This window comes from Eufriesea mexicana, unplaced genomic scaffold (assembly GCF_001483705.2).
Source record: "Eufriesea mexicana isolate 0111107269 unplaced genomic scaffold, ASM148370v2 scaffold1146, whole genome shotgun sequence".
NCBI lineage: Eukaryota > Metazoa > Arthropoda > Insecta > Hymenoptera > Apidae > Eufriesea > Eufriesea mexicana.
Window position 1 is genome coordinate 1,183,631 of NW_016909275.1, and position 27,349 is coordinate 1,210,979.

General features: G+C 37.0%; 1 protein-coding gene across 1 annotated transcript in view; it reads right to left on the reverse strand.

Moving 5' to 3' along the window:
* Window positions 1-27,349, reverse strand: part of LOC108547636 (ADAM metallopeptidase with thrombospondin type 1 motif A) — a 238,667-nt gene that overhangs the window by 171,586 nt on the left and 39,732 nt on the right. Inside the window, exon 2 of the mRNA XM_017900234.1 lies at window positions 1,452-1,580. Coding sequence (XP_017755723.1) covers window positions 1,452-1,580 — 129 coding nt within the window. The remainder of the gene's footprint in view (window positions 1-1,451; window positions 1,581-27,349) is intronic.

A 27,349-nucleotide genomic window follows, 5' to 3' on the forward strand; every position in this document is an offset into this window, starting at 1 on the left:
TCCCTAAATATTGGGTGTTCCAAAATTCACGTAAGAAGTAATTTTAACAGAAAACATAGGTCTTTAATTAAAAATTGGAAATATTGCTCAACAACGAAGAAATTTTGTTCGTTTGTGTAGAGGCCATTTTTAATAACCCTGAACTGTCACCTGTCACGCTATATTTTTGTTTCGTTGGCAGCACTTTATCGCAAAAATGGCGCGTAATTGAAAATCTTGCGTGAATTATGTAACACCCTATATTATGACTGAAATTAATTTTTTCAGAATCCAAAGTACTTGTATATTCTACCAAGTACCAAAATTGGACGAACACGGTTATTTCCTACAGTCAGTACACGTGTACCTGACCTAGGTACACGCGATGTTGATTTTCATTAATTTTCCACGGCTTACCCGAATTTTCCAAAAACACGATTGCCGACGTGTAAAGGACACTGGTAATTTTCCCGAATCACCCAGAAACACGATCCTCTAACTGTTTCGGGTAGCATGTTAAGCAGCATCATCATCCAAATGACACCTCGCAATTACTCGGCGTCGCGAGTGGCGCGAGTGAATGCCGGAATGGCAAATGCCACTTATTTATTGACAATCATCGTAACGGTGTACCGCACGCAATCCGTGGAAAGCGTTACATAATTTCGTCGGCCGAAACTTCCGGGTTTAGATCGTATCTCCGTTTAGAGAAAATTTATTCCGACGTTTGACCTGCATTTCAAACGGGTACGTCCTATGTACTACGATCACCGATACCGTGGAAGCCTTGAAAACGCGTTGTGTAATTCTTTCTCCAAAATTTCACGTGTTTACATATGGAGGCAGCATAGTTTCTGCGATCCGATGATGTGGTCGGCTTATGGCCTTTGGAATTTGTAACTGAATCTCGAGACGTGAGTATGTACCTGTTTGTACATATTTACATCGAACTACAGTGAACTCGTGATACTTGGAATTCCGAATTATTAAAGTTTATTTATTAATATTAATCTGTTTATTATCAAAATTCGCTATTTCAGATATTTTTGATAGATGTTAGTCTTGCAATCTGAATTTGTATTTATTTATTTTCAGATTGCTATGATGAATAATTTTTATTGCGAATGTTGGGTATTTAATATTGGCTATTTTTGAGGGAAATAAGTATGAGCCTATCTGGGAGTCATTTTTATGTTAGAAAATAATTGGTAAGTGGATGTTAATACGTAGTTTTATAGTAATTAAATACGCGAAATGATTATCCAATCGATTTTACCATAAGTTAATATTTAGTATGCACAATAAATTATTCGTTAATTATATTTTAATTTTCAATTTTTAATTTCGAACCTGTTTGAGCTAATTATCTGTTTTCGATGTGAATATATAAATTGATAATTTCCTGTGTTTGTTGATATATTACTCTAGAGACTCTTGGAAAAGCAGCTTAATAATCGTTATAATGAACTTACGTGGATCCTCGTACTGATTTTCACTGATCTTCTTCAGCTGGATGTACTCCAAGTCCGGTTTCTGAGGAAACGATTCTCTTTTCTTAGAACCATTCTGCTTCTTCGATGGTTTCTCCGATTTTGGAATCACTATAACAGAAAAGAAGAAGAAAACGTTATTCCACGTATTACGGAATATTCAAAATACTCTGAATTCTGAACTTCCGAACCAAATACAATCATATTCGAATCCGCATCCATTATTCTTTTCCTATATCAACTATGCACATATAATAACACGAAAAATTTCTCAATAATTAATCACTTTCATCGCAACATATTGATAAAAATCATCAACATCCCATACTTCCTTCACAAAGCTCCAAACATACTTCCAAACCCCAATTTCTGCCAAAGCCTACCTAACTAATTACCTAATAATCGCATTAAAATCGCATAATCTCCAAGTAGACTATTAGGAAACCTCGCTCACCTGTTCCAGACTATCCATAGAACTGTCCAAACGAATAAAATCCGCTCGCCAAAGCAAAGTTTAAGCAGAACCAATTTCATTAGGTTAAAAGGTAGCCTAGGTGGCACACAGCCGAACACAATGGGAGTGTCGATTAGGCGCGATATTGAACGCATTGGAACGCGTTTAGGTTCCTTTTCTCTGCTCAAAAGTCGGCACACGCGTTACACGGAATACTCACCTACCACCACAGCCATAATTTCCATCGAGCGTTCATCGTGTACGAGATAAGCGGATGTATCGAGCGTTCTGCGCCCGACGATGGACGGGCCGCTGTCTTATCTGGCCCGATTCGGCATTAAGATATCGCGGTACAAATTTAAACGGAAAATTCGCGCGATAACCCCGGCACTCCGGCGCTGAAATTAAAATTAATCGGCGGTGTATTTTTTTCGACAGCGCGCGCTGAAGAGATAAGACGGCTGGAAAAAAGGCGGAGCGGCGTGGATGCCGAGGCATTGCGCAACTGGGCTGTTTAGAATCGATTAACCGTCCTTACTGAGCGGAGAAAAATCGAAATTCTTTCCAGATATATCATCAGCCTTGACCACTGAGACGCCGCGAGCGCGCACACGCGGCCATCGAGCGAAGCTTCTGGTCATCGCGGCCGGTTCCGCCATACTTCCGGTTGCGGAGTAATTATTCTTTTCGTTTGACGGTGATCGATGAAAAATCCGAGATTTTTCCTCTTCGAAATGGAAATTACTGCTTTGGATTGATTTATTTATCCAGTCTTTTTTCTTTTTGCTTTTGGTTCATTAAAATTGTATAAAGTTTCGACATGTTTTGCTGAAGAGATGTAAAGATTTAGATTTGTTCTTGAAAATTGATTCATTTTTCTAATATTTTTATAGGCTTGGTTGATAGAGACTGTAGAATATTTTGACATGGTTCTTTTTATTTTTGGAAATGAAAATTTGTCTTCATTTCTGTCCCTTTCTTCCAATTTTGGTTAATAGAGATTATAGATTGTAAAATATTTTGCATGCTCCTGTTGAGATATTAGAAATTTTCATTCAGTTTCTTATTGCATTTGTATTTGGTATATTTAGAGACAAAATTGGACCACAATCAGGATTATTAAAATTCGAAAATATTCCCGCGTCCCGCCTAGAAATAAAACCTAACCTCAACCAGAGTATTCTACATGTCTTCTTTGAGATATTAGGAATTTTTATCCAGTTTCTTTTCGTACTTGTATTTAGTATATTTAGAGACAAAATTAGGCTACAATCAGGATTATTATAATTCGAAAATATTCCTGTATCCCACATATTAATAAAATCTAACCTCAACTAGGATATTCTGCATGTCCCCTTTGAGATATTAGAAATTTTTATCCAGTTTCTTATCCTATTTATATTCGAGACAAAAATATCGTATTAGAGTCAAAATTAATCCACAATCAGGATTATCAACATTCGAAAATATTCCCATGTTCCATCTATTAATAAAACCTAACCTCCACTAGGATATTCTACATGTCCCCTTGGAGATATTAGAAATTTTCATGCAGTTTCTTATCCTATTTGTATTCGAGACAAACATATCGCATTAGAGTCATAATTAGTCCACAACCAGGATTATTAAAATCCGAAAATATTCCCGCGTCCCGCCTACCAATAAAACCTAACCTCAACCAGAATATTCTGCATGTCTCATTTAAAATATTAAAAATTTTCATCTAGTTTCTTATCCTATTTACACTCGGTATATTCAGAGACAAAATTAGGCTACAATCATGATTATTAAAATCCGAAAATACTCCCGCGTCCCGCCCAACAATGAAACCTTAACCTCAACCACGCTAGCCAACTCGAATCGTGCCAAGCACAGAAGGGCGAGGTCCATCCGTTCAACGAATTTCACGTCGGCCTTCGACGTTCATTAAACACGAAGAAAACAAAGAGGGACAAGCAATGGTAAAAAAATCCTTGTTGATCGACAGGCGATTCATCGGTTCCGCGAAGCGGGCAGATCCTGCCGCGATCGTTACGCAAGTTCATTAAGCCTATTTCTGGTTTCCTGATTTCTAGATAACCACGTCGATCCACCGAGGAGGAGGCGAAATTTCGCGAAGTTGATTAGACGTCAGGCTGATTAGCCGGATCGTTAGCCGGAAAAGTGGCACGGGGACCACGATCCGAAGGATTTTTCGCGGAACTGTCAGCCTGAGAACGTCTCAGCCCTGTCGTGCGAGCTAATTGCTCACAGACGGATGACTGAACACAATGGAACTGGCAATTACCGATGGTATTCGAATCGGAAAAACACTGGTGCAGGTTTTCCGTGTACCTTCGATCCACTAGCACGGAAACGCGGAATTTTTACGCCGAGAGATGGATGAGGATCGGGTTAAACGATTTCTCTGGAACCTTTAGACCGATGAATCGTTAATGGTAATCGCGGAATGGCAATGGTCAACCGCGTTTTAAATGGAAACGGAAGGTCGGAGGATTTCATTAGACAAAGGAGGAATTTTATTAACGTATCGGGCAGGTGTGGCTGGCTCTAGAAATTAGTCGACGCGTTGATTTATCGAGGATCGAGTGACTATCGATCCGGATCGTGGAAGCAATTAGAATTCGTTCGTTCAGGAATTAATGGAGATATTGTATCATCGAGAGAGGAGGAATGCTAATTGTTCCTGGGTGTTCATGCAATAGGGAGCATAGGATAAAAATCTATCGCAATCGTGCCTTTTGACAAGTTCTAATTCACGGGTTTAATCGCGAGAGAGCTGCGCAGCTTCGAAGGCTAATTGCAAATAGAAAATCATCGAAGGATCGAACGTCTCGGAGAGACAGTGCAGTAGCAGCGACCTAGCTTTCTAATATCGAGTACTGTGTTTGATGTAAGCCTCACTAATGAGCTGAGTGGCTTAAAGACTCTTGTACATACGCATCTGGTTATACAATAGTTCAAGCTACGGATAACACTCTGGTAACACGATTATTCGCGATACTCGAATCTGTTTTTCCCTTTGTTTTCCGGTTGAAAATTTCGGAAGTGCTGTTCTCGATTATGGGGCAATTAATTACGAGATCATCGTAGAGTAAAAATTCGTGCCTAAACTTGATCTATCGAGTAGATAATATCGAAGTAGATACTCGTAAATCAAGTAGACACTTAGACTAATTTTCGTCCCAGTGTCAATTACTCGCTGTCAATTATCACCTGGGTAATTGATTAACATTGCACCAATTCTCTGTTATCCAACAATATCTTGACCCAATTATTAAGTTAAATCGTTAATAACGATAACGCGAGGATAGACTTAATGATACAGGGAAGAAATGATAATAACGGAAAGAAAAATAATAATAATAATAATAATAATAATAATAATAATAATAATAATAATAATAATAATAATATTAACAGTAGTAGAAGTAAAAGTAGTAATAGTAGTAGTAGTGGTGGTAGTAGTTGTAGTAGTAGTAATAATAATAATAGTAGTATTAGTAGTTGTTGTAATAATAATAATAATAATAACAATAATAATAATAGCATTAGTAATAGTGGTAGTAGTAGTAGTAGTAGTAGTAATAATAATAATAATAATAATAATAACAATAACAATAACATTAGTAGTAGTGGTAGTAGTAGTAGTAGTAATAATAATAATAATATGTGTAATGACATAACTATAAAAATTGACATAATTAATAAAAAGAAAGTAACCGTGATACTAATGATATCTACATACTGTACATGATAATAATTAATGCTAAAACGGGATTAAGAATGTTTAAACAAGGTCGTAAGAGATTTGAGTTAAAAACACGATTTTAGTGATAAAATGTCGAGGTACATTTTTATATGAAATTTTTCTCAGCTTTCCTCGACGAATAGATCGATTATATTGCGAATGAAAATCGCAAGAGTGGCTCGGAGAAAATAAATCTGCGATCGCCACAGTGACCCAACGCAACTCATGCTCGAAACAATATCTGTGAACAGACCTCGAGATAATTCTCGTAAACGTTTACGATACGCAATCCAATCTACGTCGACGGATGCGTCGAAGGAGATACTCGATCGTTTAACTCGCGTAATTAATTAACACGAGTCGCGACGAGCGAAGGAATCGCGGGTCAGCCGATAACCTGGCTGATTTTTTCGCCATCTTGTCGCATCGGCGACAGTCTCGTAACGTTGTTACATTATTTCGTGGACTGTATGCACCACGTGATGGTAACACATGGTTCGGGACCATTTTCGACACTCTCATCTCTCAATTCGAAAAATTGGAAATGACGATGATATTCGTGCGATTTAATTATCGCAGTAATTCTATTGTACAATGACGATTTTTAAATGCGATGTCTGTGTTTAGTTTCCTTGGAAAATTGGAAGAGAAATTGAAATAATGGAAATAATGATTAAAATTTTCGATTTTATTAATATCTATATTGTAACGATGGAATCTAATCTAACCTAACCTAACTTAACTTGGCTAATTTTTTCGCCATCTTGTTGCAATGACGACAGTCTCGTAACGTTGTAACATTGTTTCGTGGACTGTACCACGTAATAGTAACACGTGGCGGGGACCATTTTCAACACTCATTGATCCCCTAATTCGAAAAATTGAAAAATTGAGAAATTGAAAATGGCGATGATATTCGTGTAATTTAATTATTGGAGTAATTCTATTTATCATACAATGAAAATTTTTAGATATGGTGTCAGGTTTCCTTGGAAAATTGGTTTCCTTGAAAAATTGAAAGAGAAATTGAAATAATAGAAACAATAACTAAGATCTGCGATTTTATTGATATTTATATTGCAAGAATGGAATAGTAAGTCAAATGTAGCAATTATGCAATTTTCTTTCAGAAAGATCCAGAGTTGTGATAAAATAGAGATGATCGCATTAGAAGACTCGACTGAAAAATCATGCAAGGTTAATAAATGTAAGATCATAGAACACTTGTCACATGATTCATGGATGCATTTCCTCATGCGAGAGGCTGATAAACATTTTTCAAATTTTCCCTCGATCCTAACCTTTTTATACGTACTATGGTATTTCTTATTGCAGCCATTACACCTGCTCCAATTTTTTTATTGGAACCTGTTTTAATTCTTTTTATAGTAACTGGTACCTATGTTCACTTGACACTCTCTAATCTTTCGTTCCTCCTATAAATTCGCTTATAATTCCCGCCAAAATTCAATTTTTATATTCTGCCATTACATTATGATCATTTTTATTTGTTCGCAAAATACCAAATTTAATTTTTAAGCTCAAATGCCATACAGTAGAACCTTTGCTATACTAAGCAATGGAAAGATGATCATGCAAATAAGAAAATTTTCGCATAATATAACGAGCGATTAGCAGACAATGTTACTTAATATTCAAAACAAAGTAAGATAAGATAAACAACATTTCTTGTCAATATCACGATGATGTGACTCAATCACTATTATTATTTCTGTACAATATACTACGTCAATTTCGATAAATTTTATTCTTCTTATACGAGAAACTAAATATTTTCAATATTTATGTACAATATTATAATTACAAATAATTATTCCTTTAATTCGATATTCATATAATAAAATATAACTCACATAATGCATACCTATTATTATTATTATTCTTATTATTAATATTTTATTCATACATGGACTGTAGTCCATTTACATAAAATTTCACTTATAAAAGAAAAGCAAACAAATTAAACATAATATAACACCTAGGAGACGTGCTTACAAACGCTTTGTTCAGGAGGAATAGCTTCAATCAATAATCATTCGTAATTGTCTTTTCAAAGTTTGTAAAGACGCATAAAAAAAATCTATACGATTATAAAGATTTTGATTTTGATTTCTATTTCGATTATTTAATTACTTTCACTATACAAGTACTTCATCCTCATACTTCCTTCATAATATTATAAACCAAATTTCCCCAAAAATGTTGTAATTCCTTGATTGAAATTACAGTGTTCATTATAATTCACAGGGAACTAATTGTGTATAGTTATACACTAAACAATATATAAAATTTATATTTAATAAAATGTATACTTATAGAAATACAAACGATATAGGTGTTTAACGACTAACGTGCTCTATACCTCTTAGGATTGGGAACTAAACCGATTCCAGAAAACAGAATCCTTTTAAACCTAAACCTGACAGACGACCCCTTGGCGCCAACATAATAACGAATGTCCTTGGGACTCAAAAATCTCCACTAGCCTGCAACAAATTTCTACACGTCTGTCGTCATGATTAGGACTCGTCTCGACCCAAATTGAACAAAAATCATCACCTCGCGAGTTATTGTGATCCTCCTGGTAGCTCTAGAATTAGCCCCAGCCTGGAAGCTCAAACTGAACATTCGGAGCTAGGAATCCGAGGCAGATACCTGATCGGGTAGCCTAAAATTTCGTCGGCGACGATTACCAGACTCTTGGCTACCGTAGCTCGTTAACCGTGCAGCCGAAAGCTGCAGCTGAACGAGCGAACAATGAGAGGAGAAATTTTGACGTCCCACTCGCGCGGTATCGTGGTCCGTGTCGCGGAACAAAGGGACTTTACGTCATGTCCGCGGAGATTAAACGCGCTTACTAAATGTCGACGCGTGGGCGGCACAGCCGACACAGCATAGCATTGTACAATTGCATAACGATACACGCTGCAACGTGGAAAAAGGGATTCGGCGAGCCTAGGACAACGTCGACGCCGATTACGCGCCGCGAGGGAACAAAGGACGCTTGGACGGAGGAGCGTCTGAGCTCAGCACGGGGTGCCACCACCCTTCCCGTTCTGATTACCGCGCCATTATTCCAACAGCTTAGCTTATTGTCCACGAATTCTGCGAAAACGGGAGGGTTCCGGAGAAATCAGAATGGCTGATTGTAATGGACATCGAAGATCATTTTTACTTTGTTTGTTTGGTGACTTGAGGTTTGTTATGAGAGCATTGAAGATTATTGTTTGGCGAATCTTTGAAGATTGGTATGACAGTGATTTCGATACGAGAATGGGCGAGTGAAATGAGACGGTGAAGAGGAAAATCGGTATCAGAGTGGAAATTTGATTATTTTTTAATTTGTGTGGTGACTTGAGGTTTGTTATGAGAGCATTGAAGATTATTGTTTGGCGAATCTTTGAAGATTGGTATGACAGAGATTTCGATACGAGAATGGGGGAGTAAAATGAGATGGTGAAGAGGGAAATTAGTTTCAGAGTGGAAATTTGACTATCTTTTAATTTATATGGTGGTAAGAGTGGTTATATCCTGATTGCATTGAAATTTACCGTTGGCGAATTTTCAAATTTTCGATTTCAAAATGAGAGTCAGGAAATAAAATAAAATCGTGAAGAGGTATTAATAACTAATTAAAAACCTGCGTTTTCTATCAAAATTACTTCTTGCGTGAATTTTGAGACACCCATTATTAAAAGAAAAAATTTAAAATGAATGCAAAAATAAAACATGGAATACTATCTTATACCTCATATTTATAAAAATTAATTCTGTGGATATTATTATAATTATTCTAATTTCGGATGCCCAGTGAAACTCCTTAATGATACCTATCGACAACTTAGAAGAATTTAAACATATGTAGACAGTTAATCCGTGTATGATACGGAACAATAGAAGTGAGCTACTGAAAAACTCTGCCAAGAAGGTAAATTAGGCACGCACACACAGTAGCCATTCCAATTTGTATAGATTTTTGATTTTAAATTTTCAACTAATATCGTGGTGAGCTAATAATTTTGCATAAATGAAGGGATCAGGACACACGGATTATGCGAAGGACATAAATAGCATATACCAGAAACCAAAGAAGTCGCGATTATAATTATTTACACCAATATCTTTTCCCGTTTGTTGGATGACAGTAAAAATAGTGCTTGACTGTAAAATTATTTAATGCAACACCTTTGTATATCGTCAATAGGTCGACCGCAATTGACGACAGTTAATGACGAACCAAATCTCTTGAGGAACTTGTGCTTTTAGTGGACTGTATATTTCGTAATAGTTCCGGTTAACTCTTCTAAACTCTTCCAATGTTATTTGCAGACTGACTGGTACTGACCTAACTAACTTGCGCGATGCACGATCTTTCGGAGCCCATGGTTTCCAAAGGGAAATCGGTTTTCCCATTGGTGGTTGACAGGACCGAGGGTGGGCCCTCGGTCCGCGAATCAGATGCCCCCAAAGAAGGGAGGACCGTCTTCCGCGACCAGGTCTGCCGGTGGAGGAAGCCTCTCCCTCAAAGGGGGTTGCTGGTGGGCCACCCGCACATTCGTGATCCTTCCTGAAGGACCCGTTACTTTATGGCTCCGAAAGTCGCGACATCGCACATGGCCTGGTCCCTTTCTTTGCAGGCCTATTCTCAGCCAAATCCTAAGTGCTGTTGCCTGCTTTCTAACATTAATGGCTAAAGAATGCCTCGTGTCCGGTGACCCGAGGGAAATAAAGAATTGTTTGAAAATGCATTGAAAATGAAGATAGAAAGGACACGGAACTTGAACTAAAACAGCAATTAGAATCTGGCTGCCAGAAGACCCTAACGGTCTTCTGGGTCTATTCTAACCAAGGGACGAACAAAATACCGGCACGTATTCCAAGGCTTAACAACCTTACCTTACCATTTGACTCCCAATGGCGCGTGCCATAGTCAACAGCAAGGTCGGTCACACGTCGAGCCATTTCGTGCGAACGCGGCGAAGAACAACACGTAACTGAGGCAGAAAGACATCGGCGAAAATTCATCAGGAGCCTGACTCGTGTTGTTTACATTCGGTCATATCTACGTTGAGCCATATCCACGAGTCTCGCCGGTGAGACGCATGTTTAACCCGATTTCCTTACGAGTCCCGCACGATATTATAAACAAAGAAGTTAAATTAAGGAATTCGCAAAAATTGAAGAAGAAAAGTGTCGTAAATTATCTACGGCCATGCAACGATGGTGACAGACCAATAATGACCTTTGGACTTCAAGGACCTTCGATACTATGCAGGTATCAAGGGGTCGGTTTTTGGGGATTACACGTTGACCCCACAACGAAAAATACATTAAACACGATTATACAACTCACCTTATCTACTGTAAATAATATTTCAACGGTCATATTTTGGCAGTCAACGTGTTAAAAGGGCCTGCTGTCCATTGTAGTATTGTAACTCATAAGGACGTGTTTAAACCTCTTGTTTCTTATATTCGCATAAGTATATACATTTCATCTAAATTAAACTTTATATATCTATTGCTGTACAATTGAATACGGTTATTTCCCTAAACGCTTTGATTTCATTCTAAAAATTCCAACAAAAAGATATTTTTTATTCGCAATGAGAACTATCGGAGTAAGACTTAGGTTCATAAAGGCTCATGTGGACTCGCCACAAGTCACTGTCTGAGAGGGGAAGTCGTATCCGGTTTTCTTCATTTTGCATCACTTTTCTGTCAGCTTTTCCCATCATTGTAGGATTTTCCCAGCTTTTCCTTTTCTCAGTTCATTGCTAGTACCCACCATGCGACATCATATAGTATAGCAATCCTTATAGCAATAGATCCTAAGAACAATAAATTCTAAATCCTAAGAACGATGATTAATAACGGAAATGGAAAAAGAGAAAATTATTATTAAAATAGAATTCTGATAATTCTATCCTATTTTCTAAAATTTCTGTTTAATTTTTTAATCTAATCAATTTCTATCTAATTTTAATTTTTCTTATTTAATTTCTACTTTCTGTGTAAAATTAATTTGGAAATCTGGAATTTAAAATTTAAAAATTAAATTTGGATATAAAAGGATGCTTTAAAATCGGAGAATTTATCAGAGTGAACGCAAAATTACCGAACGCAGGATCACTTTCGAATTTCGCGGGCTAATAGATCACGGTGTGCAACAGGGAATCGCGAAGGCTGCGATAACGTCGGTTTAATCGTGTTGTTCGCATTCTATAGCGTCATAAAACAGTTAAACTGGCCGATGTGATTGGCTCTGATCCATACAATGTCTCTATTATTCGTTCCCCGAGCCGGATCAATAAAGCTGTATGCATCGGTAGACAATTTAATAGGCTTGGAAACGCTGGCCCCGTTTATGTAGGGTAGATCATGCGAAATGTTACGAGGTATGTAGACTTTCGTGTCTACTTTACGTGTTTCTGCCATGTGACCAAATAACACTTACAATAAAGCACGTAAATGCACAACCTTGTGCGTTCCAAGCTCTAAATCACGGGATTTACAATTTTCTTCGACTTTTAGCTTGCCCCTCAATGCCACTCCTAAATACGCGATATTCACGTGTGAAAACAATTAAATTATTAAATTTGAAAACAATAGCTAGCAAAATTTTGTAATATTTCGATAAGTATCAATAGGCATATCAACTCGATTAAAATAATTATCTAAAAATAAAATTTTCAAATCATTAATACGTATCGCTAATATTTTTATGTTAATTTTATAGTTATCAATTTTATAGTAATGGAAAATAATTAAACCGTCTTTTCTCTTAATTTTATACGTACATTTTCCTAAATAGATATTGCTGAATTTTGCTATATTTTATTATTTACTTTATTCGAACTTAATTATTAATAAGTAATTATTAATAATTCATAGGCGAAATTTAATTATATCTTCTGTTCTATGTTTAATGGCGAGGAAAAAGATATTTAGTTAATAGCAAATAAAAAACGGAGTCGATATATCAACTGAGTGACGGTAAGAGTGTTTCTCGGAATACTCAGAGTGCAAGGATGACGTCAGTGGTACCAGACGCCAATAGACAATAGCTAAGATTTATTTACGACCGTTTTGGTTCTTCAGAATGTTTTATCTAGGGTCTCTGAAGAGGATCATAACCTGGTCACCGCTTTTCTTCTTAATTTTCTTCTTTTATTTCCAGTCCCAAGCCCAGGTTCGTAACGAAAAATCGATTCTACGTAAATTGGAAGAAAATTGGTCAAGGGACCAATTGGAAGAAATGTCAGGGGACCGACAGGATAACGTAAAGTACGAAATTCTTAGACAAAAATTAGAGAATGGTCATCCAGATCGTCCAATATCAATGAAAAATAATTAACGAATAATTTACGTTTAATACATATTGTTTTAATTTAATGAAGTCTCGACGAAAACTAGTAGGCTTCCCTCGAAACCAAGGGACCAAAAGGATAACGTCGGGTGTGGAATTTTTAAACAAAAATTAGAGAATGGTCATCTAGATCGTCCAATATTAATGAAAAATAATTAACGAATAATTTAGGTTTAGTACATATTATTTTGATTCGAAGAAGCATCGACAAAGACCAGTAGGCTTTCCTCGAAGCCAAGAGATCAAAAGGATAACGTCAGGTGTGGAATTTTTAAACAAAAATTAAAGCATGGTCATCTAGATCGTCCAATATCAATGAAAAATAATTAACGAATAATTTATGTTTAATACATATTGTTTTAATTTAATGAAGCCTCGACGAAAACTAGTAGGCTTTCCTCGAAGCCAAGGGACCAAAAGGATAACGTCGAGTGTGGAATTTTTAAACAAAAATTAGAGAATGGTCATCTAGTTCGTCTACTATTAATAAGAAATAATTAACGAATAATTTACGTTTAATACCTATTGTTTTAATTTAATGAAGCCTCGACGAAGACTAGTAGGCTTCCCTCGAAGCCAAGGGACCTAAAGGATAACGTCGAGTGTGGAATTTTTAAACAAAAATTAGAGAATGGTCATCTAGATCGTCCAATATTAATAAGAAATAATTAACAAGTGATTTTTATTTGATACATATTGTTTTGATTCGAAGAAGCCTCGACGAAGATCAAGTAGGCTTTCCTCGAAGTCTTTCCGGAAGCAGCCTCCCCATCGAGAAACTTATCGCGTGAAAGGATGAAGGGGCCTGAGCTACGGCCGCGAGAAATATGCGGTCAACCAAGAAATCGAATACTTTTCTTTAAAGACACTCGACCTTTCTTTACACGACCTTGACGACCATCCGTGAAACCACGTTTCACTTAAACGGCCCATAAAAATCCACCCTTTTTATTGCCGCTTTCGCTTCAGAAGCCTCCTTCGCCACCGAACCATCCTTGACTCTCGAGCGGAGGTGACAGGGATTTATTGAATATCATTGTCGAGCAAAAAGAAGAGGATGCAGGTGTCGGAGCATTACCGGTTTGTAGAAAAATGCCTGTCGTTTTAATCGCTCGTCGTTTGAAATATTCGCCAGTTTCTGATAAAGTTAAACGGACAAGAATCGTGGGCTATTTGTCGCCTTCTCAGAATTCCTCTGTGACTGATGACTCCTGACATTTAAGGCTTTAAACAAAGGCCTCAGGTATTTCAGTCTCAACCCTTTCACGAGTAACCGTTTCGGTTGCCTTACGGCGAGTTTCCACTTAACTCACTAGCGCCACCACGACTCGTATCTCCAATAAATGTTTATCGCCTTACATATATCGTCGAATTATTTCCTTTCTTATGTTCGCAAATTTTTCACCACTGCCTGTACAACCGTACTCGTGAAAGGATTAGGTTAGGTTACGATGCTTAAGATTTTCAGTATATCTTTAGCACAGAATTTTTAGTATCGACACTAGAATTACCGGCTTATCGCGTATATCTAAATGAGGTACAAGTTCAATAATAATTAACCTTTGCACTCGAGAAGCGATTCCCAGTCGCGACTCAAAAAGAATCCAAAGACTGATATCCCTTACAAATTTAACATAATGTACGGATACATGGAATATTGGGTAGATATTTATACATTGCAGATAAGCGAAATCGGTGTTCTGTTTATTGGTACAAAGTAGCATCTTAATTGGAATTATGCAACTGTTTATAAAATGGAAACATATTGCAAATCGAAATTTCTATCAACTCGATCTTCGTCACCCATTCATGGGTTCTCAAAAATAGGACTTAGTACCAACTCATCGCCACAGGAATAATACACATCTCTCTTCTCACCTCGATAAAACTCGCATAAATTAAATTTTCCAGGCGAAACATCCCAAATTTTTCAAAGTACTGTTTAAAAATTCAGAAAAAATCGAAAATTAATAATCTCGACTCCCCCGATGCAATAACTGCAACGTGAACGAAGAAAAAGGATTGTATATCTTCAACGAAAGCAAAATGGAGGCAATAACCGATCGATCCGCGCGAATAAAAGCAGGAAAATGCCATAAGTTCCAGTAGCAAAAACTCGAGTGGCAGAGGAGCAAATAGAGCAGTTTAAATGGAAGAGAAACGAGATACGGAGTAGTTGGTAGGCATCGAAGTCGAAACGGAACACACGATGAGAAAACGATTCTAAAAGGACTCGGTGGCGGCAACGCAGAGCCGCAGAAAAACGCTTACCGCGTGATAATCCGATATCCCGACACAGGATACAGGATATGGGGTGAGCGATAGACGATATATAGTTGTATCATACGAGCCAGGGACACGCGTTGTCGATCACGTGAGTATAGGGAAGGTCAAGCATTTCTCATCGCTGGACACTGATAGATGCCTTGTCTGACAAAATACGATAAACGGGTGACCGGCTTCTTGGAACGTAACCAATCGGTGCTCGCTCTATCGCCTACGTGATTTCGCCTTTGCTGATCCACGGAAACTTTGATCCAACTAGGATCACGTGTGACCGAGAACACGTGGACCACGTGTAGGAATTTAGAGAGGTACCCAAATTTAATTTTCTAATTTTCTAATTTCTAATGATTTTATCGTTTTATTATTAATTAACACGGTTTACCTTTATATATTTTTTAATCTGGTAGACAGAAAATAAATAAAATTTTGACTGATTTACAAAAGAAATTGCCTCTTTGCACTCGAGAGATTACCAAAGGATAACTATATGAAGAATAATTACACGCGAATTATTGAAATAAAAATCGAAATCAAAATCAAAATCTTTACAATCGTATAGATTTTTTTATGGGTATTTACAAACTTTGAAAAAACAATTACGGGTGATTATTGATTAAACCTATTCCTTCTGAACAAAGCGTTTATAAGCACGACCCTTAGGTGTTATATTATGTATAATTTGTTTGCTTTCCCTTTATATGTGAAATTTTATGTAAAATATTTCTATTCCTTCATTTCTCCCACAAACGCGCGCTTTTCTTTTTTCATTTTATTTTTGTATTCTTATCAAAGTATCAGAGAGCTTATAAAAATATAATAAAACCTTCGAGTTAGTATATTTTAGCACGAAAAAATCTTCGAGTGCAAAGAATTATTAATTTATGGTTATATAGTTATCCCAATTATTGTAAATACGGTATAAAAAGAAATATGATACGTGATAGTAATGACAATTAATAAATGACTATTTTCAAACTGGTTTGACTACTGACTTAATTTCGAGTACACAAATTATTTCATTGTAATCTAAAAACGGGACCTTTGACCTTTTTAGCAGATAAACCAATTATTAAAATTCTATATTGCTCCAGGAATATACCAATCTTTTAATTGATAATCGCAATTATCTACCAAATAATAAATAACAGGACCTAAAAATTACCATTGAAACGTCAAACACTTAGCATGTCAAACAGTATCATACCAATGCTGAAGAACCGCCTCCAAATTTCTCACGCATGTGTCATAGGTCTATTATAATACTTCATAATTCAGGCGAAATTTAAAAATACGTGAACATTCTCCAAATAGAATTGCGAAATTTATTTAAAAATATTTCGAATAAGAATGAGCTTCTCCTTCGTCAGGTATCTCGGAGAGTCACTCCTGTCGCTCGTCTCTCTCGCTCTGATCCTCGGTATGTACACCGAGACGGTAGCCTAAACGGGAAGTAAAGCTGAATAATCGGCGCGTTTAACGTGTTAAAATAGAAACTTAACACGAGGTGTCAAGCGCCGAGGATTAACAATTCCGGAATTCCTAGCGTGTATACCTGTTCCTGCACCAGCAGCGGGGCCCGCTCCGTCCAGCCATTTGAATAAATACATAATTCACACTCGCACATGGGAACCGGACGCGTGTGTACTTGGAAATACTCGCGTGTGCCGTAAATATGCTATAATATTCCCAATAATCCGTTGGTTAGCCTGGCGCGATTAGCATAAAGTCCGCGGCCGATCCCAGTGGCCGATCCGGGACGCACAAAGGAGCCATCGATCAATGGATCCCGAGGCATTCGCTGGCCCCTGCGTCACGTTGCAACAATTAGTCGCCTGCTTGCTTTACGCAAGACGTTACCGTCTCGCTTGCTAATGACCAAGTGTGCATCGACGTCGACGACAGCGCGAGGGAAGATGAAGAATGCCGGTTAGAAAGGGCTTTGTGAACCGTGCAGTGTCGTCTGCCAGGCGTCGACCGGCGCCAGCACACCACGTGTCGTTGAACTGGACGACATTGTTCGACGCATAAGAGGCTGGCCCTCGCGTGCATCCGACTCTACCCTCGCCAACTCTTGCATAAACATTTCGTCTTCTCGGGCCAGACGAGCTTTCGGCCGCTTTCCTTCGTCCTCCACGCGGCGACGGAACGGATGTTATTCGGGGAATAAAAGTCAGGGACCAGATCGTTCGTTAACGTCGTAACGATCGGACAAAGAGACGGGGTGATCGGACTAGAGGATCGAACGCGAGGATGAAATAGCGCAGCTGCTGACGCCTTTTCCGTGTTTACTGCGACTCTGTGGTTTCGAAGTACTCGTGCTATTTCATGGTGAGTACGTGTGTGTGTGTTTGTGTGTGTGGTTGCAGTTGGATATGGATGGAAGTTGAATTGACAGATTTTAGGTTAGGTTTTTCTGGAGATGGGGTAGGTGTGAGGATTTTACGAGGTGAGAATGAGTATGAGATAGTTTGATAGGTGTGTGTAGTTGAGGTTCGAGATATCGTGGGATAGAGATTGACAGTTCGGAGATTTTTGGTGGAATAAAATAGGTATGAAGTTGGTGTAGAGTACTGTGCGTTCGAGAAAAGAAGGCACAGCGTGTTTACATCCTCACGATTGATTCTCCCTTGATCAGAAGTATCGACCACTATTGGCCGTAAATAGTGACGAAGATCATTGACAGATCATAGCAAGTGAGATAGGATATGGCGACATCGGATGACATAGTCTTTGAAGCTGTTAAGAAACAGGAAACCAACGCCGATGCTGCCATATCCTACCTTATTCGGTCTCACCATGGTCCACTGATGATTTTCGTCACCTTTCTGCCAATAGCTGTCACTCCCTCTGATGATGGCAGCGTCAGTGAAGTTAGTTAGTCGTGAGGATGTAATTTTTAATAAACGTTGCAATTTTATTTGAGAAATTAAAACAGTATTTTAAACGATTAATTATTGTATTATAAGTTACTAAATTGTCATCTATTTAATTACTAGATTTACTAAATTGTCATCTATCTAATTACTGGATTTAGTAAATTGTCATCTGTTCAATTACTAGATTTACTAAACTGTCATCAGTTCAATTATTAGATTTACTATATTATTATTCTATTCAGTAAGTATTATTGTAATCCGGTCTACAAAAATCGACATATCATGGATTTTTCCCTAAGGAAACCATGATACATATTGACATCCTATTTCAACACTCAGATTTATTTATATTTCCTTTTTTAAGTTACGGTCTTATAAGTTACTAAATTATCGTCAGTTCAATTATTAGATTTACTAAATTGTCATCTATCTAATTATTGGTTTTACTAAATTGTCATCTGTTCAATTTCTGGATTTACTAAATTGTCATCAGTTCAATTGCTAAATTTACTATATTATTATTCCATTAAGTAGGTATTGTTGTAATCCAGCTTACAGAAATCAACATTTCGTGGATTCTTTCCTAAGGAAACCATGATACATATTGACATCCTGATTTCGCACTCAGATTATATATTTTCTTTTGAACAAAATTAATGAAAATCGTGGAAATTATATAGCTATTAAATTACAACGCAAGAACTAACCCTTTGCACTCGAAAGGCGCCCTTCAGTTGCCATTTGATAAAATTTCGAAGATAAATATTAATTAATATGCCAAATTTAATGAATTTCCGCACTCAGATTTATTTATATTTCCTTTTTTAAGTTACTGTCTTATAAGTTACTAAATTGTCGTCAGTTCAATTATTAGATTTACTAAATTGTCATCTATCTAATTATTGGATTTACTAAATTGTCATCTGTTCAATTACTAGATTTACTAAATTGTCATCAGTTCAATTATTAGATTTACTAAATTGTCATCTGTTCAATTTCTGGATTTACTAAATTGTCATCTGTTCAATTTCTGGATTTACTAAATTGTCATCAGTTCAATTGCTAAATTTACTACATTATTATTCCATTAAGTAGGTATTGTTGTAATCCATCCTACAAAAATCGACATTTCATGGATTCTTTTCTAAGGAAACCATGATACATATTGACATCCTGATTTCGCACTCAGATTATATATTTTCTTTTGAACAAAATTAATGAAAATCGTGGAAATTATATAGCTATTAAATTACAACGCAAGAACTAACCCTTTGCACTCGAAAGGCGCCCTTCAGTTGCCATTTGATAAAATTTCGAAGATAAATATTAATTAATATGCCAAATTTAATGAAATGTAACGGTGTGCGAGTTATCGAAATCAAATAATTCTACTTGTCAATTATTATACTATTTCTTATTTACTGCTCAAAAATATATCGTCAGCTTTATAGCAGAAAATCTTCGAACTCTTACTCTGCTTTAGCCAAAAAATCGTCGAGTGCAAAAGGTTAATAGAGAGAACTCCTCTGAGGATTTTCAATCTTCATCCATCCACCCTAAAAGCAACACCCTGAGACCCAGTTACGTGTTCCCAAAAAGTTGCAACAAGAGAGTCCAAGTGTCATACCCCACCATCCCTCTTCACGAGAATTCCATTTGTAGTACAGCTTGTTAAACCGAGACTCTCGCGTTATATCACCGAAAAGCGTGGACAGAACAGAGATTCGAGCTGGTCGGCCCGTTTTCTGCTAGCCCGTCTTCCGGCACACCGATGTCATCTCGCTTTTATCCCAGGTCAGGATAATACGAGCGGACAGCCGGCCAAATTACGCGGAGACAAAATAGACCCAGCAGACGTGCTGGTCGTTTTGGAATTTCGCGCTGGCCGCCTCTTGAAATTGTCCAGCCTCCTGTTCCGCTTTTAATTCCGGATCACGGAGGAATTTCTCGCGACCGAGTAGTAGGCAACCTACTTGCGCGTGACTGAAATACGTTTCTCGAATAAAACGGAATCTGAACAGAGGCAAAATTGGCATTGGAAGGCCTCGGGGAACGTCTTTTGTTACTCGCTACGGCTTCGCCCGAGGACGTAAATCTTCCTCGCGGATTCTCTGGATTCTTGTTAACTGAGAGGGTATTGTGGTCTCGTTGCTCGAGTTTTGAATTGGAAATGTTTGCAACAGTGACTCGATGGATGGATCGATCGATAGATTGATGGGATGTATATGGATCTTTTATGTGGGTGAATGAGGAGTGAGAATTGTGTGTTTTTAGTGGCTATTTGTGGATATTTGTGAGTATTTTGAGTATTTTATAGAAGGAGTTTGCAAGTGATTGGTACCTTTGGTATCTTCTGGTTTGCAAGTGATTGGTACCTTTGGTATCTTTTGTTTGCAAATAATTGGTACCTTTTATATCTTTTGGTTTGCAAGTGATTGGTGTCTTTGGTATCTTTTGTTTGCAAATGATTGGTACCTTTGGTATCTTTTGGTTTGCAAGTGATTAATAGATTGGTAGCTTGGGTACTGGGAGGATTGCCGCGTGATTGTAATAAAAATTGTAATTTTTATTATTGTGAATCGTTTTTGAGATAGGTGGAAGACTGTGAGACTGAGAAATTGAGGAAATTAAATTAGAATATTAGCAAATATCGATATTAATAAATTGATTAAATCATAGATACCTTTTAAAAACAATATTAATGATTGTTATTAATATTGAAATTAATAGGAAGCAAATGAAAAATGGAGAATCTGAAAAGCTGGAAATTTGAAGGATATGAAAGTAGAAATATAAAATACAGGAGTTAAAAAGAAATTTTAAAGAAGTTTGGTATTATAGAATCTTCAAAAAAATATTCAAATTATTATTAAATATAAAAAGGTAATACTGAAAATTTAAATAACAAAAAGAAATTTGAATCTAACTAGTTGTTAAAGAAATATTAAAATAATTATTGGAGCTAATAAATATTAGTATTAAAATTACTATTATTGAAAACATAAAATATTGGAAATGTGAAGAATAAAGAAACCACGACAAAAATATATAATCCACATAAAATATGAGGAAAATAAATGTTCATATTCTAAAAAATCCTAAAATAATTTAAAAAACAATTTATTTAACATAAAATTTGATAAATCCAGTCAAAGAAACTAGTCTCAGAATTTTCCTCTCTGTAATTACTAAAACATATACCTGATTTTAAAAAATTAATGTCGACCCATATCTAGAAAGACCTGTAATTAATATATTTACTTATCTTAATGATATCACTAAAATTACTATTATTTATTCCCTATGTTTAGATACCCATTAAAGATCATTAGTTCAAAAAGTTAATGATATGCTAACTTTAAAAACCAAAAGAAGTATTTAAATACATCATACTTATATATTTGAAAGAATATAATTACATTCTTTCTATTAACAAAAGCAACAAAAACAAATAATTCTTGAAATAATTTCTACCATAAATTATCCTTAAAAATAACAATCTGAACAAGATCCCTTCCACAATTCACCCATTCCCAATATTCGCGCTAACCCCCTATATAGAGGGGGTACTCGTGGACATCCCCTAACCCTCATCTAAACATCCAAACCCCAATTGCTGGAAATTGTCAAATGCAATATACACGCAACACTCAATTCCACTCACGTTCCCATCGACGTTCCCGATCGAGCTTTCGTGAAATATAATAACAGCGGTGTTACGTGGAACGCATTAGCGTAAATTTCAAGAGCATCGAACGATATCTCGCGATTCCGATAGACGGTCGACCATGCGCGTACAGCTTCGGCTATTTTCGCCCTAGCCGACTAAGAAATAAATTACAAGCGAACGACGAATATATCCCGCTGTGAGGTGGCGATCCGCGGCCTGACAAAAATGTTTACGGACCAGAAGTTAAACGTCTGCCAGCAATATCTCGCACACGGCCAGCCACCATTTTACAGCTTCGACATCTTTCGGCCAAACTCCGGCAAGGTCAGACGAAAATCCTTCTTACGTGTCCAGTTGTCACCCTACTATACTTTTTCCCCCAAGTTCTAGGAGATCAGAGACGTCCCTGGGCAAAAGTTGAAGATCCGCGAAGTCTACTGTGTTTAATTAACATTGATGTAATTTCTTGAAAGAAATTACAGTGTTTATTACAAGGTGCAGGGAATTAACCGCATATAGTTGCACAGTGACAAATATATAAAGTATAATATTGATGAAAAATATATGCAGGGCTAGATTAGGTAGTAATTGTATTATAATTTGGAAGGGGGTAATTATACGTGAAAAAACAAATCCAAAATAAAGAATAAAATTTTTTAATTCGAAGCTTCGTTTTCGAGAAAGTCGACTTTGAATATTCAAGAAGTACATGTACATGCCATTTAGCTATGGCTCACAATTAGATGTATGGTCCATCGATATATCAACATCGGTGATACAAATAAGGAGGGGTGATTCTACGTGAAAAAGCAAATCGAAAATAAAGAATAAAATTTTTCGATTCGAAGCTTCGTTTTCGAGAAAATCGACTTTGAATATTCACTGGGTGCGCGCGCACTTATTGGCCAAGATGGAGGGACTGTTGGTATACCAGCGTACGCAGTGAATATTCAAAGTCGATTTTCTCGAAAACGAAGCTTCGAATCGAAAAATTTTATTCTTTATTTTCGATTTGTTTTTTCACGTAGAATCACCCCTCCTCAGTTTTACTACCGATGCCGATGTATCGATGGTCCATACATCTAATTGTAAGCCATAGCTAAATGCACGTGTACTTCTTCAATATTTAAAGTCGATTTTCTCGAAAACAGAGCTTCGAATCGAAAAATTTTATTCTTTATTTTTTATTTGTTTTTTCACGTAGAATCATCCTTCCTAGTTTGTACCACCGATGTTGATATAACAATGCTATATATTCTAATAATTAATTCGCGTATTCGATGAAACGAAGAAGACGGAAAATGGCGACTACTAGCATATGGTGCTATCTCTAAACTTCTTTGGACCAGTGCCTGTAACACCTTTCACACATCGCATGTGTTCACTCACGGACTCTCCATCGGCACCTAGATTTCGCTTTCAAGGAGTCACACGTGTCATGGATTTCTTCTTTACGATCGCTGGTAAGTTGGGCTATCGAATCTCTCCCGTGGCCCTAGCCGGAATGTCTCCAGCTGGGTGGCTCGGTTTTATTGGTTTCGCGGGCCAAGAACTCGGTAGGGAGGAGTTTCGGGGATATTGGAACCCGGTGGTATATTTGGAAGAAGGTTTATGGACTCGGGGTTCGAACGCGGAATTTATGGTTGATTAAAGGAACCATTTGTCCATAGTTTGCGTAGGCTACTTTTTTGGACATTGAGATGGGTAGCGGTATGGGGTTGCCAGGTTTTAAAAACCAGGGAAGCTGCAGGAAGGTGTACGGATTTGTTTGCTTTGGGAGAAGGTGGCAGAGTATTTGTAGAGTTTGATTTACGCGCTAGTCGCTTAAACAAGTATTTTTGTTCTGGACGCCAGGGTTGAGTAATTTATGTACTCGGATGGGGAGTCATTGAGAAAAGATTCTGTTCTATGTTCGATCTCATTAAGAACGGCTATGTACGCTTTGAATGGCGGAATTCTGATGTTTATTATTATATGGTATAAACTCGCAGGTATTTTGAAACTCGAATACTAGATGCACGGAATTCTAGAATCCCAAAATTCTGGGACCTTGGAAGTCCTGAACCCTGGAATTGTAGGTTCACAGAATCTTAGAATTCTAGAATTTTAGCACTCTAGGATTCTAAAACATCAAGTCTGAGAATTCAGGAATTTTAAAACCCTAGAATTCTAGAATCCTTAAATATGAGAACTCAAGAATTTTAGAAATCTCAGATTCTAAAATTCACAAATCTGAGAACTCGAGAATTTCACAACTCTAAGATTCTGGAATTCACAAGCCCGAGAACTCGAGAATTTCAGAACTCTAATATTCTAGAATTCACAAATCTGAGAACTCTAAAATTTTGAGACCTAGGATTTCAGAATTCCAAATCTGAGAAGCCTAGAATTTAAAAATCATAAGATTCTAGAATCCCCGAATTTTAGAACTCTAGAATTCTGTAACCCTGGAATTCTAGATCCACAGAATCCTGGAACCCTCGAATTCTAAATCCATAAAATTCTAAAATCTCAGAATTCCAAAACCATAGGATCCTAGAATCTTAGAATTCTGGAGCACTAGGATTCTTGAATACTAGAATTCTGCAACCCTGGAATTCCAGATCCACAGAATCCAGGAACCCTCGAATTCTAAATCCATAAAATACCAAAACCTCAGAATCCTAAAACTATAAGATCCTAGAACCGTGGAATCCTAGAATCCTAGAATTCTAGAATCCTAGAATCCTAGAATCTGAGACACCTAGAACCCCAGATTCTTAGAACCTAATAATCCCACAACATTAATGTCTCAGTAAGGAACTCTTCATGCGATTCCAAGTCGAACCATACCATTTCAACAATATACCTCGATCCTCGCTTAAATTCCATCAGACCAACAAGAGCAATACCTGCTAACTAACAGACCAAACAACCCACACGCTCGTCTCACTGTCAGCTTAATACCTTGACATCTCCAACTCCATGACGTTCCCCTTTAATCACGCCGTTTTATGCCTCAAATGCAACCGATCACCCGTGACAATTAAAGAAAACGAAGCTTTTCGCGATGATTCGACGTATCTAATCGTTCCAAGGCCAAACGCGTGCAGAAATTCACGCAGGCAAAGGCAGCCGCGAATCGTTTATTCGCGGGATCTTTCAACCGCGACGAAACGTATCGATCGGTCCGCTGGTGACCAATCGATTGTCGTTTAATCAGCTCTATAATTTACGAGATCGAGAGGCCCTGATTTATCGCCGGCCTGGCCGCCGTGTCCTCGCTGCTAATAATCGCGAATCGAGTTTGCGTATCGCGTAATTACGACTAATGGTCGAATATGTCTAATTACTAGGACTGAAACGGTTCGTGAACTCGGGATTGGAATAATAACGCTGCGGTTGGGTTAAGAAGCAAACGAAAGTGCTGAAGGAATAATTCCAGCGTTTAGATTCAAATCGGTCCTGATAGATCGTGATTTATGGCCGATTTTCAGCGATAACGATCTAATTGAGATTGGAAAATTGCAATGGAATAGGAATTTTTAGGATTTTTTCACGCATTTAGGTATTTAACGTGTAGAAGTCTGAGACCACCTAATGCGAGACCTATTTTATTTACTTTTCGGAGATTTAATCGAAGGTCTAAGAAGTATCGAGAAAGATATTATTATTTTAATTTTTGGAATTAATATTTTGAGCAATTTCTTTTAATTTAAACATTGTGAGATACGAGTTCTACTAAATTTATGGATCCTCTGTTGGAAATTAAATATTTATCTAGAAAGAATTATTTAAGATTTATTACAATTTTACAAATTTCGATTTCACGATATTCTAACAATTTCCAATATTAGGCACATAAGTAATTCAAATTATTTCTATTGTACTTGATTTAGCATAAACTCTTAAAGCTACTGAAGAACTACTAGTTTAAACGATTCTTTTAAAATATTATAAATATACGAATAATCTCTAATATTCGCTATCAAAGACACAAAACCAAATTTCAAAAATCCTGTCCAAATTACTATCCTTTATCTCAATTAATCTCCACCTTGTTTAATCAAACAGGATTCTTCGAAGCAGCTGAAGAAATACTAATCTGAACGGTATTACAAAAATATTGTATATATAAAATATAGCTCACAATTAAATTCACCATTAAATACCAAAAATCCTTTCCAAATCAGGATCTTCTGTTTCAATCTCATCCTCAACCCTCTCGATTCAGTCCAAATCCCTAAAGCTGCCAAAGAACTTTCAAAGCATCTGAAAAATACTAATCTGCACGGTGTTTCAAAAATATCGTAAATATAAAATATTGTCTACAATTAAATTCACTATTAAATTCCAAAATTCTTTTCCAAATTACTATCCTCTATCTCAATCTCACTCTCAACCCTCTCAATCCATTTCAAATCCCTAAAGCTGCCAAAGAAGTTCCAAAGCAGCTGAAAAAATACTAATTTGAACGGTTTTTCTATAATATAGTAAATATAAAATATTGTCCACAATTAAAATCAATATTAAATTCCAAAATTCTTCTCCAAATTACTATCCTCTATCTCAATCTCACCCTCAACTCATTCCATTCAATTCAAATCCCTAAAATTGTCAAAGAAGTTACAAAGTAGCTGAGAAAATACTAATCTGAACAATGTTTCAAAAATATCGTAAATGTAGAATATAGTTCACAATTAAATTGCAAAATTCTTCTCCAAATCAGTATTCTCTATCACAATCTCACCCTCAACTCATTCCATTCAGTTCAAATCCCTAAAATTGTCAAAGAAGTTACAAAGCAGCTGAAAAAATACTAATCTGAACAATGTTTCAAAAATATCGTAAATGTAGAATATAGCTCACAATTAAATTGCAAAATTCTTCTTCAAATCGCTATCCTCTATCTCAATTTCACCCTCAACTCATTCGATTCAGTTCAAATCCCTAAATTTGCCAAAAAAATACAAATCCAAACGATCCCCTCAGAATATAACCATAAAACGTTATTACACCCACAGCATTCGATATCAAACTCTCTGAACCTGTTCTCCAAATCACCATCCTCTGCCTTAATCTCATTGTCAGCCCAATCCACTAGCCCGAGACCTACACGATCCCTGTCTTCAACATAATACCAAGAACACTGATTCTCTTAATCTCTCTCGGGGGAAAGAAATGAAGCACCCACTACTAACTCAATCACCTATGCCATAAATCATCGAAAGAGTCTGGAATACTAGAAATTACGACACGTGGGGCATCTCTCGTGGCGCCCCTAATCCCTTCAGCGGACTCTAATTAGGAAACAGGGATCCGCGGTCGTTAAGGGGGCCTCCGGGTCTCGTGTTCCCTTTGTCCACCAGGGATACGACAGTGACGAATGATGTTAGGAACGACGATGCTCCACTTAATATATCTCTCGAATCGTTCCTTTACCTTCGGCGCGCATCGTTGCGTCGACTTCGCGA